At 39.0% G+C, this 19,390-nt stretch overlaps 1 protein-coding gene across 1 annotated transcript in view; it reads right to left on the bottom strand.

Annotated features, from left to right (window-relative positions):
* SCIN (scinderin) overlaps window positions 1–19,390 on the bottom strand; it is a 75,834-nt gene that overhangs the window by 25,590 nt on the left and 30,854 nt on the right. The window contains exons 5-7 of the mRNA XM_059396772.1: window positions 5,840–5,932; window positions 1,078–1,210; window positions 570–658 (exon numbers count right to left, since the gene is read on the bottom strand). Coding sequence (XP_059252755.1) covers window positions 570–658; window positions 1,078–1,210; window positions 5,840–5,932 — 315 coding nt within the window. The remainder of the gene's footprint in view (window positions 1–569; window positions 659–1,077; window positions 1,211–5,839; window positions 5,933–19,390) is intronic.

The raw sequence follows: 19,390 nt of genomic DNA on the forward strand, positions 1-19,390 counted from the left end.
AGAACAGAGCTCTGTCATGTTACCATTACAGTCAAATATGTGTGACTCTTATTCTGCATTAGGTTTATCAGAGATCTGTAACCTGGAAGAAATGATCTCATTGTGTTCCTTGTGTGAAGACATAAACTGAAGAGAAAGGATGAGACTGAAAGACTCAGAAAAGGAAGAGTAACTAATCAGGTGTTTAAGCGGATGTCAGTGAAGCCAAATATTATCTGGCTATTAGCCCAGGTCTGTACAACCTGCTCTAAGGACTAACTGAAAAGTGCTCTCAGTGCATCCAACTGTGGTTGATCATCTCGACTGAAACGCCATGGAGGAAGCAGATGGGGTCTTTTTTCATAATGCAGCCCATAGAAGGTCTGATCTCCAGTTTCTGCAAAATTCCATCCTCCACAAAACTATGGTTCTAGGGACATGGGACACAGTGTGGCACACACACAAGGGAAGAATGACTTCCATGCATAGGGTAGTTTGATCCAAATTCTCACACAAGTTTTGTGAAGACAGGATGAGCTCCCACATCTTAATTTTTTTTTTCTAGCCAGCTCATTTCCACACACACTTACTTGGGTATTGCTGGAATAATTCATTTGCTTTAGGAATTCTTCAGCTGTCTTCATTGCAGTTTTTCTCTCCTGGGGATTAGCGTCTTTACCTAAATGGAAGATAAATGAAAAGGACAGAATATCAGAGAGGGAAAACATTATATGATTATGAAACATTTGCACACCCCAAGCAATAAACATGATTATAATTTTAATTTAAATATGACACTGAGCATGACAAAACTGTCCTGGTATGTTAAATATATTTTGTAGTATCCTAATGATTGCCATTATATATAAAAGATTCTTTTTATATTGCCCAATGCTATCTTTAACCCAATCGTTCTTGGCAAATGATACTAGTAGGAAGAAAACACAGTTTTGATATCTGCATTTTATATGAGCTATTTACAGATCAAGTCTCAAAATGATAGGCTTTCTTTTTTAAATCAGAAAAGTTTTCTTTACCTTTTCAAAGAGATAGCCATTAAGTCTGCAGTGCAGCTACTATGTCAATGGTATTTCTTACCCTTCCATACGAAAATTTGTTTTGCAGAACCATGGTCCAAAATAAAGCATTCTTCGGAAAGCAGCATCGCCATGGAGAAAGGGTTCTCTTCTGCAACCACAGTCACTCTCATGGATCCACTGGCATCTGAAACCTAATATAAAAACCACGAACTTGTTTGCAGATAATAAAAATGTTCTAAAATTACATCATGGTGATGTTTGCACAACTCTGTAATTATAATAACAACCATTGAATTGCATACTTTTAATGGATATGGTATGTAAATTGTATCTCAACAAAGCTATTAAAACAACAACAACAACAACAACAAAAATCCATGAGCCAAATTATACCCTAAAAGGCTATTTTTTTTTTAATTTTAAAAAATTTTAAAAAGATTTTATTTATTTCTTTGACAGAGAGAGAGTGAGAGAGCACGAGAGGGGACACAAGCAGGGAAGTGGGAGAGAAAGAAGCAGACTCCCTGCTGAGCAGGCAGCTTGATAGGGGACTCAATTCCAGGACTCTGGGATCATGACCTGAGCTGAAGGCAGGCACTTAATGACTGTGCCACCCAGGCACTATACCTAAAAGACTTTTGATTTATTTAAAAATTTTTTTAAAGATTTCATTTATTTGACCAACAGAAATCACAAGTAGACAGAGAGGCAGGCAGAGAGAGAGAGAGAGAGAAGCAGGAATCCTACTGAGCAGAGAGCCCAATGTAGGGCTTGATCCCAGGATCCTGAAGGCAGAGGCTTTAACCCACTGAGCCCCCCAGGTACCTCCCTAAAAGGCTTCTTAAAGGTCCTTTGGACAATCAACAAAACTAAAAGACAATCCACAGAATAGGAGAAGATACTTTTGAATGACATATCTGACAAAGGGTTAGTATCCCAAATATATAAAGAACTTACATCACCCAGCACCAAAAAACCCCCAACGGTCCAATTAAAAATGAGTATAAGACATGAACAGACACTCCTCCAAAGAAGACATACAGATGGACAACAGACACATGAAAAGATGCTCATCAACATTTATCATCAGGGAATTAAAAATCAAAACCATAAGGGCACCTGGGTGGCTCAGTAGGTTAAAGCCTCTGCCTTTAGCTCAGGTCATGGTCTCAGGGTCCTGGGATCAAGCCCCACATCGGGCTCTCTGCACAGCAAGGAGCCTGCTTCCCTCTCTCTCTCTGCCTGCCTCTCTGCCTACTTGTGATTTCTGTCTGTCAAATAAATAAATAGAATCTTTAAAAAAAATCAAAACCATAATGTGATATCACTTAAGCCTGTCAGATCGGCTACAATCAAGAACACAAGAAAAAACAAGTGTTGGCAAGAATGAGGAGAAAAAGAAACCCTGATGCACTGTTGGTGGGAATGCAAACTGGTACAGCCACAGCAGAAATAGTACGGAGGTTCTTCAAAAAATTAAAAATAGAACTACCATATGATCCAACAATTCCATTATTGGATATTTAACTCCAAAATGCAAAACACTAATTCAGAGGGACAGATGCATTTCTATGTTTACAGCAGCATCATCTACAATAGCCAAATTATGGAAACAGCTCAATTGTACATTGATTGATGAATGTATAAAGAATATATGGTGTGTCTATAAACAATGGAATATTACTCAGCCATAAAAAGGAATGATGTTTTGCCATTTGCAGCAACATGGATAGATCTAGAGAGTATACTGCTAAGTGAAATAAGTTGGAGAAAGACAAATACCATATGATTTCACTGATATGTGGAATTTAAGAAAACAAAACAGGGGCACCTGGGTGGCTCAGTGGGTTAAGTCGCTGCCTTTGGCTCAGGTCATGATCTCGGGGTTCTGGGATCGAGTCCCGCATCGGGCTCTCTGCTCAGCGGGGAGCCTGCTTCCCTCTCTCTCTCTCTGCCTGCCTCTCTGTCTACTGTGATCTCTCTCTGTCCAATAAATAAATAAAATCTTTAAAACAAAAACAAAAACAAAACAAACGCACAAAGGAAGGAGAAAGAAACCAAGAAACAGACTCTTAACCATAGAGAACAAACTGATGGTTATCAGAGGGGAGGTGGGTGGGGCGATGGGTGAAATACATGAAGGGGTTTAAGAGGACATGTATCATGATGAGCACTGAGTGATGAATAGAATTGTTGAAACACTGTATTAATCACCAGAAACCAAGAGAACACTATATGTTAACTATATAAGAATTAAAAAAATTCTTTTGGGGTAAAAAAACCATTAACAGAAAGTTAAGTTTCAACGCTGGAACTAAAGAACCAGAAAATAATAGTGGTAATAGTAATGGCTAAGGTTTGTTGAGATTTCCAAATAATAGGCACCAGGCGATGAACTTTACATGATTAGTTACTAATTTTTATAGCAATCTTTTCAACTAGGTAATAATCTAAGACTCACTGCACCCACATTAAGAAAAACAAAGCTTAAACCTTTATTCATTCAGCATTTATTGAGTGCCTACCATAGGCCAAGCGCTATGCTAAGAAGGCAGTGGCTCATTACAGTCTATACATAGAGACTATTCCCAGATTAGGTCCTGTAATTTAAGTATTCTTTGTGTAAATTGTCCAAGTAATTTTCTTCTGGCACAAATATTTATTTAGACTGTCAAAGTTTGGAAACAACCGCAGAACATTTCTTTTTTTTAGTGGCTCAGTCAGTTACACAACTGCCTTCAGCTCAGGTCATGATCTTGGGGTCCTGAGATTGCTGATGGAGCTCCCCACCCAGCAGGGAGTCTGCTTCTCCTGCTCCCTCGTGTGCGTGCACACACACGCACACTCTCTCTGTCTCAAATAAATAAAATCTAAAAATAAAAAAAATTTTTTAAAAGAACAATTTTTTTAAAGGTGGATGTGGTATTGCAAAACTGAAAGTGATGTTAGAATTCCCTGTTTTTCAAAGTCCAGCTTGTAGGCTGCAAGGTAATCACCCGGGTACTTGATAAATATGTGGATTCTGGGGCCTTCCCTAAATCAGTAGTCAAGCTGTGCAGCATTATGCTGGGGCTTGAATTCTGTTTTTTTATAAATTGTGTAGGTGACTGTTTCCCAGCTGTGTTCTGCAACTCCAATTAAATTTATTCACAGACCTGGTGTTTTACATATATGCAATACATTTTTTATCCACTAGAGGGAGGAATGATTCAGGATTAACATCTTCCCATTTTAAAACATTTCTTCAGTTGCTAATGCTGTCCAAGTGGGAGAATGGTTTTATTTGGTGATGTGGCATAAAATATATTTGTTAAGCTTTAAATGGGTTTGAGAAGCAGTAGTGAAAAAAAAAGGTGCCATGAAATCTTTGTTTTTTAATTTTTATTTATTTATTTGAGAAAGAGAAGAAGAGAAAGCAGGAACACATGTCGGGGGAGGGGGCGGAAGGAAAGGGAAGACAGGATCCCAAGCAGACTCCGCACTGAGCTTACAGTCTGGTAGTCGTGCCCATCCCTTGACCCCGACCGAGATCATGACCTGAGCCCAAACCAAGAGTCCATGCTAAACTAACTCTGCCACCAAGACACCCCCTCAAAGTCTTTAGAATAACAATTTCTGTGTAGTTTCTATTAAAATCATCAGTACTTAGCAGAAGTCATGACCACATTTTTTCCCTTGCCATCTAAGAAGAAAATAATTCACTTACTCCTTACAAAACACAACTTATTAGACACAAGTTAACAACTTGGTCTTCACTCAAAATCAGTTTCTGAGCTCAAAGTTATCTTAAAGCAGAAAATGTAACTCCTTCCTGTGGTGGCTGATGACTACTTAGTTCTTCAGTGAGATGAATGGTCTGCTCCAAATCATGCACTTGGAAAATTACGAGGGGACGGAACTCTTGCAGGATCCCTTTGACTATTCTCCTTAACTGGTGTATCTGTGGCTTCTGTTACCTCCACCAGCAATAAAATAATAAAATTCTGGAGTTCTAAGGAACCTGAATAATATTCTAAAGGAATCTGTCTCTCTTTTTTACAGATAAGAAAACCGAGACCCAGCATGGTCGTATCTTGCCCAAGGTCATCCAGTGGGCCATCACCAGAGAGGTGACATGGAACTATGTATCCAATGCCCAGGACAGGGTCGTTTTTACCCTGTTTCCTCCCAGCTGTTTGATTTGATAGCTTTGCCCTCCTGTAATAAAGAAAGCCTTCATTATGACTAAATAGGATATTTAAAATAACATGAAGATTTTATAGTTTATCAAAATTTTGGGGTGCCTGGGTGGCTCAGTTGTTAAGTGTCTGCCTTTGGCACGGGTCATGATCCCATGGTCCTGGGATCCAGCCCTGTATCAGGTTCTCTGCTCAGCAGAAAGCCTGCTTCTCCCTCTCCCACTGCTTCTGCTTGTATTCCCTCTCTTGCTGCCTCTCTCTCTCTCTCTGTCAAATAAATAAATAAAATCTTAAAAAAATTTTATAAGAAAATGCTTACTGAGTATTTTTATTCCACGAAGGAAACATTTTAAGAACATTATATATCAAAATCTATCGTTGCAAACTAGCATGGCAACACTATATCATTTTATTGAAGTTGTAGCAATAATTTCACTGATTTGACATTTTTAATAAAAATAACTAAAAATAATAAAAAGAGGAATCTTAATAAACATACTAGAGGAAAGAATGGATTCTACTGACACACTTGTCTTTGAGAGCATGGAGGATGATCAGCGGTAGCAGAGTCCCATCCAGAACATGTCCCCCGACTGCATCCTGTCTAGTGAAAACAATAGAACTCACTAACAGTGAACTCACCATGTAGAGTTTAGCCATTTTCCTGTTCGTTATGTCTGCTATGGTGTCATCGTCATCATTTCCATCTGGAAGCTCCGGCTTTGTCCCTAAAACCTGGAAAAAAGTGAACAGATAAAAGATAAAGACCTCTCATTAAAGGATGCAGAGGTTTTTTTTTTTAAAAAAGTAAACTATCTTATATTTCTAAAGACATAAATTATAACATATTTGCAGTTAAAATGACCAGACTCAAACATTTCTCACCAATCATACTGCATCGGCCTTTGCTCATGGACCAAATGAATGAATTGACTGAAGTAAACAAATGCTGAGTTTGCTTATGATGTGAACTTCCAAGAAAGTAAAATCCTACACCTGAAAGCAGAGGTGTTCATATTACTGAAGACTAACGGGAATCAATTAAAATGTGAATTCTAAATTCACTTCTGTAAGAGATTTCTTCTTGTGACCTCTGCTTCTTAGGAGCAAACTGTAGGTTGAATTACAATAAATCTTGGATCAAATTACTACTTGAGGGGAGAGGACCATTATAATTAGATAAAGGGCAAATTCTGGAGTACATAATGCTACATTTCCTGCTGTATATTTGGCACTTAAAAGTGTCTGGAGCATGAGAGATGCTCATTAAGTAATTGTCAAATGAATAAATGAATGTATTTTTTGCATATATGATACAATGCAAAATTTAAGTATATAAAGCATTAATAAAAAGTACATTTGAACTTGCTTTGATTTTCTACACACTACAAGCACAAAAAAAATAGGTATACAAAGCAACTTTATTATTAAATTAATTGACACAAATATAGACTGTTAAGGACAGGAAAAAAATATAAACTTACTCTAAACAGTGTGACTTTTATAACAACATAAGCATAAATTCAAGTTTAGAAATGCAAAGAAGGTATTCACTTAGACTCAATAAATATTTCATATATAATGGAATTCCTTACAGAATGTGTTTTATTGCTCTCTACAAGACATTGTATGAAAATACATTCTGCCAAATACCAGGCAATAATAAAAATGTATATAAATTCTAATCCTTGTTCAAATAGGGCACTGCCTGGAGTTTTGAAGCACATTAAGGAAGTTATTTTCTCTGGGAACTTGCTCATCTTTTTATTGACACAGTGATCGATAAAACATTTTGATCATTGTACATACTGAATGATTATAGTACAGTTTTTCTTTTTTGCTAAAAGTAGGATCAAGACACAAATTAAAACACTTAGAATCAAAGGTGCTTTTTAAGAACACCTTTACTTAAAATCTTAAAAAAATAAATAAATAAAACAGCTTTACTGTGTTAGAAGTATGTGAATCTTTGAAGAGCAGGAAAAGCCTCCTTGTGTGCCCTTTTGTGATTCTTCTGTAACCAAGAGAGGAGTTTGGATCGACAATTTGGGTTGAGGACATATCTAGGACTTGGAAGTTTCCCAGGAGGCCAAGTGAGTCTGAGACTTGGAGCACACACTAACTTTTAATTTTCAGACAATTCCCATATGAGCCAAGTTTCTTATTTAGCCTCTCAAAGGGTTGTAGCACAGTTGGGAATTGAACCCATGGTATTTACCAGAAACAGGCTTACCTGCAGGGATAGGGGGATGCTGTATATTGTTAGATATCCCCAAGAATCATTTTAGTTTATTTTTTTAATTTTTTAAAAGATTTTATTTAGTTATTTGACAGAGAAAGATCACAAGTAGGCAGAGAGGCAGGCAGAGAGAGAGGAGGAAGCAGGCTCCCTGCTGAGCAGAGAGCCCGATGTGGGGCTCGATCCCAGGACCCTGAGATCATGACCCGAGCTGAAGGCAGAGGCTTTAACCCACTCACCCACCCAGGCGCCCCCCAAGAATCATTTTAAAATTTAGTACAACAACTAAGCATTTACCAAAAACCTCACTGGGGTATACAAATGAATTTCTAACCATCTTCCCAAATATGAAGGACTTTACATCTTGTTTAGAAAGAGGAAGATAACTAAACATGTTCTCTTTATCATCTATGCCATATATTTTGACCTTTGAAATAAACTACAAATACAGCTGTTCTTTTTTCTTTTTCTTTTTTTTTTTTACAAGTGGGATAATACCTATCAGTCATTTTAGGTTTTACAAGTGGGATAATACCTAAACAGTCATTTTAGGTTTGTCAAGTGATTAGCATTTAACTCATGTAATACTTGGTGTGTGAAAAAACATATATTTTGACAAGTTAAAGAGGAAGGGAGTGGCGCCTGGATGGCTCAGTTGGTTAAGGCGCTGCCTTTGATCCCAGGGTCCTGGGATGGGGCTCCCTGCTTACCAGGGAGCCTACTTCTCCTTCTGCCTCTACCTCTGCTCCTCCCTTGACTTGTGCTGTCTTTCTCTAAAATAAAGAAAATCTTTTAAAAAAATTAAATAAACTTTGGGGCACCTGAGTGGCTCAGTGGGTTAAGCCTCTGCCTTGGGCTCAGGTCATGGTCTCAGGGTCCTGGGATCGAGCCCCGCATCGGGCTCTCTGCTCAGCAGGGAACCTGCTTCCTCTCTCTCTGTCTGCCTGTCTGCCTACTTGTGATCTCTGTCTGTCAAATATAAACCAAAATCTTAAAATAATAATAATAATAATAATAAATAAATAAACTTTAAAGAGGAAGGGAAACAGAGAAGCCTTATCTGAGGATGTTTCTTAAAAATTTCATCTATTGTTCTAGCCAAGACCTGTCACTCAAGCTTGGGAGTCTCCCCACCCCTCCCCTTCCTTCAATTATTTTCTGTAAATTTCCACTTAAAAGTATCATCATCCTTTAACATGCTCCAAACTGAGCTTAACTTTCCATAAAACCAACCATTCTCAATTCTCCATTTGCGTCAGTGAATCTCTGTTCTATTCACCTGGACTTAAAATCAGGTCAGTTCTGAACACTGCCTGTCCTCCATATTGAATCTCCTACCCACTTGGTCATTAAATTCTACTTCTTTGTAATAATGTTTGGAGTCACTTTAACTCCCACCTTAGTGAAGTCCCTCATCACCTGAGCAATGGGTTACACCTGTTCCTGTCGGTTCCCTCTGCCTTCAGGCTCACCTCATTTTTTCATCCAGAAAGTTATCCTATACACTGGCTGGAAGGCCCCTCATTTTACTTTACTCCCAAATTTCAAGAACATGACTCCAGGAAAAAAGTCTTATGTCCTTTATCTGCACCAGTGACTTAAAAAGCTCTGTGTGCTCAAGCAACATCTGGGTAACCTGATAAAATAAACAATCTCAACAGCCAGCTATTAAGTCATTAGTTTTGGGGTGAGGCCCAGGGAACTGCATTCCAGATGATGCTGAATTGGCTGCTTATCGACAGAGCCAAAACTTGTGTATGGATTCCAAAGCCCCTTCAGAGCTGGATGTTACCGACACCTGCATTATTTCTCAGCATTCTCTACCATTCTCAGCATTCTCTTACCAAGCTGATGTTTTCAGTGTCCCTTGTGGGAGCCACACGCTTGCCTTCCCCAGGGCTCTCCCAAATGCTGTATGTAACTTCTACCTAGGTTGACTCTGTGTGGTAGAAGCAAAACTGAGCAATTATTCTTTGGTTGGCTCAGCTAATTATAATTAGCCCAGGAATAGTTACTGCTTATTGTGTGTCTGCTGTGAGTCACACACTGTGTCAGGAGCTTTGGGCATGTTTCATCTTAATAAGAGATCCCATGAGCTAGATACTGTTATCCTCATTTTACAGAAAAGCTCACTGATGCTCAAAGAGGAAAAGTGATTGTTCCACAAAACTGCTAAGTGTTGAGGCTTAAGTTATGTCACAGATCCCTTCAATGCCATAATTTCAATAATTTTTTAAAATTTTTCTATTTTTAATTTTTATTTTTTTAGAGAGAGAGAGAACGGGGTGGAGGAGAAGAGGTAGAGGCAGAAACAGAGAGAATCTTAAGCAGGCTCCATGCCCAGCATAGAACCTAACTCAGGTTTCAGTCTCATGACCTTGAGATCATGACCTGAGCTGAAATCAAGAGTTGGACACCTAACCAACTGAGCCACCCAGGCACTCCTCAGTCATTTTCAGAATAATTAGTTGCATACTTCCTTAAATCAAAGGAAACTAGGGAAGTTTTGGAAAGAGACAAAAGGATTCTTTCCAAGGATGGTGTCTAGGGGCTTCTTCTGGTGATCTGATACCATAAAGTTACTTTCTTTCCTTGTCTTTGTTTTCTAATTCAATAGAAGATTGATAGCAGCAAATGATTTTTGTCCACAGAGATGCAAAGGAATTTTGTCTGGTGGAGATGAAACTGATTTCTGCCCTGTGGAAGAGATCAGCTTTACATTTATCCACAAATTCATCTTAACACTGATCCCCCATTCACTTGTCTGTTCTTTGGATTCTTCTTCAAACTAAGTACAATACCTTACTAGTTCTCTTATTTATTATTATTTTTTTTAAAGATTTTACTTATTTGCAAGAAAGAGAGAGAGCACGAGCAGTGGAGATTGGCAGAAGCAGAGGGAGAAGCAGGCTCCCTCTGCAGGGAGCCTGATGTGGGTCTTGATCCCAGGACCCTGGGATCATGACCTGAGCCACCCAGGCTCCTCTTACTAGTTTTCTTATTAATGAATGACTTAAATAAAAATCTTTGATGTGGGTTATTTTATATTTGTATGAGACTCACGATTTTATTGGTTACTACCTTTTAACTAAAACTACCTTTTAACACCTAGTACCTGTCTCGTCTAAACCACATATATTGAAATTTGTTTACACATTTATGGTCTTTTTTAATGTATTACATACCTCCAGCTTACATTTCTCAAGTGCTACTATGTGCCATATTAGGGACTTCATAAATTTTGTTTAAAACATCCTTCCAGGGACACCTGGGTGGCTCAGTCAGTAAGTGTCTGATGCTTGCTTTCAGCTCAGGTCATCATCTCAGGGTCGTGAGATTGAGTGCTACATGGGGTTCTACCCTGAGAGTGGAACCTGCTTTGGGTTCTCACTCTCCTTCTCCTTCTGCAACCCTCCCCCCTTTGCATGAGCACTCTCTCTCTCAAAAAATTAAAATTAACAAAAATAAAAGATGCTTACATATCCCTGCTTACCAGACACTGGTCTAAGAACATTGGATTTATTAAGTCATTTCATCTTCACATCAGTGGGGCACTGTTATTATCCTATTTTATGCCTCAAGAAACAGACTAAGTAACTTGCCCACTGTCATGCAGGTTACAACAAATGACAAAGTCAGGATTTGAACTCTGGCTCCAGAGTGGGTGCCCTTATCTAGCCTGCTGTGCTGCTTCTGTGGGCACTTCAAAATGGTCTTCACAATTAATTGTTTAGGCCTGGTCTCTGGAGATAAAGCAGGAGGTGTTTTGCAACAACGATTGTAGAAGGACTCTCTTAGGTCTCCTTTTTTTTTTTTTTTTTCTTAAGATTTTATTTATTTATTTGAGTGAGAGAGAGAGAGTGTGAGAGAGAGAAAGCACGAGAGCGGAAGGGTCAGAAAGAAGCAGGCTCCCCACTGAACAGCGAGCCCGATGTGGGATTTGATCCTTGGACTCCAGGATCATGACCTGAGTCAAAGGAAGACGTTCGGGACACCTGGGTGGCTCAGTGGGTTAAGCCACTGCCTTCGGCTAGGCTAGGGTCATGATCCCGGTGTCCCGGGATCGAGTCCCGCATCGGGCTCCTTGCTCGGCGGAGAGACTGCCTCTCTCTCTGCTTCTGCCTGCCTCTCTGCCTGCTTGTGTGCTTTCTCTCTCTTTCTGACAAATAAATAAATAAAATCTTAAAAAAAAAAAAAAAAAGATGTTCAACTGACCAAGCCACCCAGGCATCCCCAGTTCTCTGTTTCTGGTGAGAGCAATACTAGCATGTCTATGTGCAGCACACATGCTGGTTGATATGGTGATGATGTTCCTCCCTCCTCCCTCCACTGCTGTTCTCTCCAAATCCTCTCTCCACTCCCCATCCTAGCAGCTCTGCCCATGCTGTGGGCATCAAAGGCTGACAGAAGGAAGTTCTTCCATCGCATCAGGTGTTCTGTGAGCAAACAGCCCTTCAAACAAGATACGACAGTGTACAACCAACCTGAGAACGCGACGAAGGAATGTAAAATAAAGCAAAAAATAATTCTTTATCCATAAAATTGTTACAAGTTAGGAGACAACTGACAACATCCAATGCTGGGAAAGATTCTGTATTCTACTAAGAGCTCTCTGGTAAGAAGTAGGTAACAGAAATACAAGAAAGAGACCAATTATTAAACCCAGTAATTCCATTCCAGCGGTTTATTCCAAGGGAATAATTAAAATACATACAAAGAATCAACCTAATAAACACATCACAGCATTTTACAATCCTAAAAAACACAAACCACATAAATGCCCAACATGAAAGGGATTCATTCAATAAATTAGACTGTATCAATAGAATGGAAAACTACACAGATATTAAAGTATTATAAAGATTATGTGATGGTCAGGAATTAAATGTTTATAATATCTTAAGTATAAATTTAGCTTGCAAAGCATTATCTACTGTAGGAACTTCTTCTTGTGAAAGCACAGAGATACATACACAAAAACAAAGATTAGGAAGGATTTAGTTATTTTTTCCTCAAAGGTGGAAATGTTTTTTTTCTCTATTGTGACTATGTATATTTTGTAAAATTTCAATAATAACAAACAGGTAGTTGGGGTACCTGGGTGGCTCAATCGTTAAGCATCTGCCTTGTTAAGCGTCTGTCTTCAGCTCAGGTCATGATCCTAGAGTCCTGGGATCGAGACCCTTGGAAAGCTTCCTGCTCAGGGTGTAGCCTGTTTCTCCCTCTGCCACTCCCCCTGCCATTCTCTCTCTCATTCTCTCTCTCTCTCTCTCTGTCAAATAAATAAATAAAATATTTAGGGAAAAAGAAAGGTATTTATCTTTAATAAATAAAATTGTAAACGTTTGTATTAAACAAAAACTACTATTTATTTTCTCTCCCCAATGGAAGAAACAGTTGGCATTTCATTACTTCAAATGCAGAAATTATAACTCCTTTTTAACTTACAATCTACCTTAGGCTTCTTCCTCAGACTTCCTCATTCGGTTCATCAAAGCATAGTAACTATTCTTGATGGATTCCTAAATGCTCTAGGCATTTTGATCAGAGAAAATTTCCTTAATGTAAAGACCTAGAAATGGCCACCAGTGACAAAGGGACCTTATTTTTTTCAGCTAAAAATTGAGTGATTCCAAAGGTCAGAGGTGTTATTTTGTTACAGGTGTGAAATGAGTAGAAAAATGGGAGCATCTCTTTCTTCTCTGTTTGCCGGTAACATAATGGAAATGTTTAACTACTGAAGACACTACTCTACATTAGAGAGGCTGGAAATTTGTGAAAGTATACTTTTGCTCTATGCCAAAGTAGACCTTCTGCTGTGCCATTCACTCTTTGCCTTCAACAGTTCAATTCAAAATAATTCAGAAGATACTTATATTAAACCATTATAGCAATTATACCAACTTGCTTTAGATTCACAGTCCCCTAGCTTCAGATTTTCCTGAGTTCTCATGACATGGGTCAAGACCATCCTTAGTGTTCTGTTTTTTTTCCCCGATGACCCACTGTGACTTTTTCTTTTAAAACGTAAATGGGCCTATGTGTAAATTTGTTTTAGAAAGGGCTGGTAAGTTAAGAAAAAAGTTGCTCTCTCTTCAAATCTTAACTTTCACATTTGCCCTGCCCTGCCTTTATTTATTTATGTTGAAACTTTTAGGCAGCCCCACCTCTTTGGAAAATGGAATTCCAATATTTACCGTTTTGCTCCCGTAAGATGCACTTTCTCTATTTTAACTTTCTATAGAAAAGTCAGGATGCTTGGACAATTTGCAGTAAGTATTCAGAGTGAATAGTAGGAAAAGAAAGGATAATACGTGTTCCGGAGTAAGGACAATATCCAACTCAAAACTCGAGATCACTGTGGATGAAAATGTTTCAAGTTAGTGACGAGTCCCCAGAGCATTTAATATAGTTGGTCTTGGGATGCCTGGGTGGCTCAGTGGGTTAAGCCTCTGCCTTCAGCTCAGGTCATGATCTCAGGGTCCTGGGATTAGCAGGGAGCCTGCTTCCACCTCTCTCTCTGCCTACCTCTCTGCCTGCTTGTGATCTCTGTCTTTGAAATAAATAAAATCTTTTAAAAAAAATAGAGGGTCTTGTATGCTTCTCAACTGTGATTTCGGCTTGACAGATCAGGAAAATGAGAATGAGAGAAGTTAGGAGTTCTGCCTGGGGTCTAAGTTTCATAAAGAGTAAAGCAAGATAATCACGTCAAATAATGGGCAGAAGACATGAACAAACACTTCTCCAAAGAAGACTTACAAATGGCTAATAGACACATGAAAAAATGTTCATCATCATCAGCCATCAGGGAGATTAAAATCAAAACCACATTGAGATACCACCTTATACCAGTTAGAATGGCCAAAATTAACAAGACAGTAAACATGTGTTGGGGAGGATGTGGAGAAAGGGGAACCCTCTTACACTGTTGGTGGGAATGCAAGTTGGTGCAGCCACTTTGGAAAACAGTGTGGAGATTCCTCAAAAAATTAAAAATAGAGCTACCTTGTGACCCTGCAATTGCACTACTGGGTATTTACCTCAAAGATACAGATGTAGTGAAAAAGAAGGGCCATCTGTACCCCAATGTTCATAGCAGCAATGGCCACAGTCGACAACTGTGGAAAGAGCCAAGATGCCCTTCAATGGATGAATGGATAAAGAAGATGTGGTCCATATATACAATGGAGAAAACATGAACAAACACTTCTCCAAAGAAGACTTCTCTGCTTCCATCAGAAAGGATGAATACCCAATCTTTGTATCAACATGGACAGGACTGGAAGAGATTATGCTGAGTGAAATAAGTCAAGCAGAGAGAGTCAAGTATTAGGTGGTTTCGCTTACTTGTAGAACATAAGGAATAACATGGAAGACATTAGGAGATGGAGAGGAGAAGGGAGTTGGGGGAAATCGGAGGGGGAGAAGAACCATGAAAGACTATGGACTCTGAGAAACAAACTGAGGGTTTTGGAGGGGAGAGGGTGGGGTGTTGGGTGAGCCTAGTGGTGGGTATTAAGGAGGGCACGTATTGCATGGAGCACTGGGTGCATAAACAAGAATGCTGGAACACTGAAAATAAAATAAGTGAAATGAAATAAAATAAAGTGGGAAAAAAAAGAGTAAAGCCAGGATGTAAACTCCAGGCCTCCCAACTCCTACTGAAGTGCTCCTCAAAGCAACGGAGTCACAGTCTTCTTAAGGTCATCACTCTAGTAGGCATGGCTGTTTCTATTCTCACCAGAAACAAAGGAAGCTCTCAGGTCCTAAGAGTTAACATTTTAATTACCTAGAAATTCTCCTGTCTTATTCCTTTCCCTAACTGGAAAAAAAAAAAAAAAAAGCCCACACAGTTAATTGTTAACATATGGTGAATAGATACAAATTATAAAGGCAAAATATAGCCTTGTTATGATATATTTTCTTTCTTCCAGGAATTTTATGGTTTAGGTCAGACAAATATTTGATAACAGGAAAGACATACAGAGATATAAAATTACAAGCAATTCTGAGAAAAGCTGTGACCCCATTTGGCTCGCTCCACCTAATCTTCCAACATTTGCTCTCCGGATCCCAGTGTGTGCTTCCCTGAGTTTGAAATACTTCTATCCTGTTACTGATAAGTCAAATAAAAAGGGTAATATGATATATCAAATAGTGGGTAAAGTTATTTTAGACTGAGAGAAAGCATGGGAAGTACATGTTTGGATAAAAGGATAAAGTGAATGACAAGTCTGCAAGAGAGGTTTGGTTATTTAATAATCTGGACTGCCCAATAGAATCTGTAACTGAAATATTCCTTATCCAATATGGTAGTCATTAGCTACCTCCAACTACTGAGCACCTGAAATGTGGCTACTGTAGCCAGGTAACTGGATTTTTATTTTATTTAATTTTAATTAATTTAAACAGCCATTTGTGTCTGACAATGCTGTGTTTGACATTGTAGCTCTAGCGGACTCAAAGAACGCTGTGACCTTGGAAAACTCACCATGATGCAGGTCTGTTCCTCAGTGTGACAGTAACCTCACAATAGGAGAGATTAGATTTAGAGTGTACAACTCACAAAAGTCAACTCCTGTTATTACAACATGGAGAGCAAATTGACTAGTTACAGAGTTCTGTTCTCAGAACTGTGGATGAAAATGTTTCAAGTTAGTGACGAGTCCCCAGAGCGTGTACAACTCACAAGAAAGCCAACTCCTAAGTTATTCTTACGTGGAGAGCAAATTGACTATACAATGGAAAGCAAACTTACAAGATACTATAACATGGAAAAAGGTAACTCACAAATTATTAAAATACATAAGCCAGAATGCCAATTTATTAAATTAGAGTAGTTATCTTAAGTAGCTATGTATTAGAACCATCTGGGGAGTTACAATAACAACTACTAAAGTCTGAGCCCAACTACTAAAATCTGAGCCCAAAATTCCAACTGAAGCCCTGGCATGGTGTATTTTCAAAGCCCTCTGGGCTTGGTTCTGTGATATATTCAAGTTTTTAGTGGCATCAGCTTTGTTAATCTAATCTGTTTCATCTATCTCAACCATCAAGACAAGTCTGCCAAGCATTTCTGATGTTCAAATAGCTTTGCAGGGAAACCTTCCCTGGACAAATGGTCATGGTCTGGGAGTCAGGAGGCTGCCCCAGAGCAAATCTCAGGTAAAGATTTTAGCCCACCTGTTCTTTCTGGAAATCATTAATTTTTCTTTTCTTTTCCTTCTTTCTTTTTCTCTTTTTTTTTCTTTTTCTTCTTTTTGGTAAGACCACAAACCCATTTGGACATTTCTGTCTGATTAGTGCTTGAAGAGAGACTCCCATTGTTTGTCTCTGGAGTTTCTAATTAGTATGTTTCACAATGACCATCACCCCTTTCTTTTTGACAATCCTCATTTGGTAGGAACTGGCACTTTGAGTTGGATGGACCCACTCCTGAGTGACTTTGTGACTTTGTTTCTGCACTTAAAATGGTCTAATAATTAATGCCATTCACCTATCATGATGATTAAGTGAAATGATGTATATGAAGTGACTATCACCACACCAGACACGCCGTGAGAACTCCACAAAACTCAGGTCTCCTCCTTTCTCCATCCATATATACATTGAATGAAACCTGCCTTTCTTAAAGGGTCGTTCTCTCTCCTTGGTGTAACCTTGCCAGTCACCCCTCTGATTCATTGCATGATGATTTTACCACTGAGCTTCCTGCCATACACCTCCCTGTGGGCTTATATTTACTTATTCACTTACTACTTATTAAATAAGTTATTACTTGTTTATGTCTTGATCTAATGATGTCATTAAGCAGTCTCTATGTCTTGACCATGTATCCTTGTCAAAGTCTTTTATTTTAGATTTAAAACTACACCTGGAAGACAGATCGAAATATCCCTTTTCAAGCGAAACCAGAAGAATAGTCTCCTGTGCCTCAGCAAGGGAATCATAATGTTGAGAAGGAAAACAAGACAGAGTAATCTCTTCTATTCTTTGAAGTTTCTCCACAACTGAGGTATGTAGGATACCATTAGCCCTTGGTTATAAGGTGGATTCTCTGTTCTTCCTATGTGTTTCAATTCTCTCCCCCCATTTAGTCCTGTACACATGACCTTATCTTGGGGAGTCAGCACACATTAGCTACAGTTTATTTATCAGTAAGTTTGATGTATGGAGTGTCTATGATATATCAGCACCATAAGAAAGAGTTGGGCTATAATGATGAATAAATTAGCTGTGGCCCCTCTCTCAGTGAGCTAACTTTCAGGGCAGGGATGCTAAATAGGTTTGGCCTGTCCTTGCTAAGTGCCAGAAGCTCCTGGAGCAGTCTACAGGGAAAGATTCTGAGGTGGCTTCCAAATTTTGTGAGTCAGTCTAACATGACCCACCAGCTATCACACTCATAGGCAAGTAGAAGTGGCAAGACACACTGCATTTGTTTTCAACCCTAAATACATGAAAATAGCCTGTAAGAATTCTTAAATTCAGAGATGTGTAGAGAGTGTATCTTGTCTGGGGAGGATCACCCTCTTCCTCTCAAGACTGGCTCTCTATCATAATGCCTCTGGGCTTCTCCCCTCCTCACTTATTGCTTATTTTCACCAACTTTGGTGATTACCAGAGGAAAAACTACTATTGGCTGGTTGAGGGGAGGAATGAAGAAGAAACTGCCTTTCTTCTCCAAATTCTTCTTTAGAGGCAACAAGAAGACAGACCTACACAGAGCATCCGTACTCTGAGAACATGAGCTAAACAAACTTCCGGGAGTATTTTCTCATTGTCCCTTATCACCACATACACATATGCACATATTTACCCATATTTATTCCATTTTATCTCCTCTATCCCTTTAGAGAGAGGTAAATAAACCTGATTTATATATTCTCTTTAATCAGATTAAGCCAAGTTTTATGGCAAGAGAGTTGTGAAAGCTTCCTCTCCATCTATATAGTTCAGAATATTTCCCAACACCAATATTTAACCAAAAAACTCCAAAAAGCTTTCATATACTCTGAGGTTCTTGAAAAATATTTCCATACTTTTATACACACATTAAAAAATGCATTTTCCTGGGACGCCTGGGTGGCTCAGTTGTTTAAGCAGCTGCCTTCAGCTCAGGTCATGATCCCAGCGTCCTGGGATCGAGTCCCACATCGGGCTCCTTGCTCGGCGGGGAGCCTGCTTCTCCCTCTGTCTCTGCCTGCCATTCTGTCTGCCTGTGCTCGCTCTCACTCCTTCTCTCTCTCTGACAAATAAATAAAATCTTTAAAAAAAAATGTATTTTCCTTCCAAGAAAATGTCTTCCCAATTACCCTGTATACCCTCCATAGTAAGGGTGAAAGGTTTCGTGCTGACAGCAAGAGATGAAACAAAGGGACGAGCCAGGCTACTGAAGACAAACATTATGCCACTAAAGGTATTATGATAAGGAATACATAAAATAATATATAAAATACTACATAAAATATATAAAATACTACATAAAATACTTTGTCAAAAGTATGTGGCATAATTTTGGTAGTTCTAAAATAACTTTGCAGTGGATGGGATTCCCATCTCTCTGTATGTTTAACATGGTTCCTCTGTAATGAAGACTGCCCTGTGAATCACCATTCTCCCATTCCCACTCTCCCTTGAGCAAGTTAGGCAGCCTCTCCATGACTTACTTCCTTCATCCATAAAGTAAGGATATAGAGATCCCATTGGTGCTCCACTCATTCCAACTTGTTACCTCAGAGATCATCTGTAAGATAATTTCTTAAAGGTCAAAGACTTTTGCTCTCTGATGGTATTATCTGGCCACTGAGCTATACTGCATCCATACACAAGGAAGGCTGGAATTCTGGGACGTTAACCCCCAATGAGTGACCCTCAACCAATGAAAGATGGGAATTATTGGCTAAATCCTGCAGCAATGTCAAGTGCCTGTGGGCTGATTCTGAAGGGTGATTCAT

This window comes from Mustela nigripes, chromosome 4 (assembly GCF_022355385.1).
Source record: "Mustela nigripes isolate SB6536 chromosome 4, MUSNIG.SB6536, whole genome shotgun sequence".
Taxonomy (NCBI): domain Eukaryota; kingdom Metazoa; phylum Chordata; class Mammalia; order Carnivora; family Mustelidae; genus Mustela; species Mustela nigripes.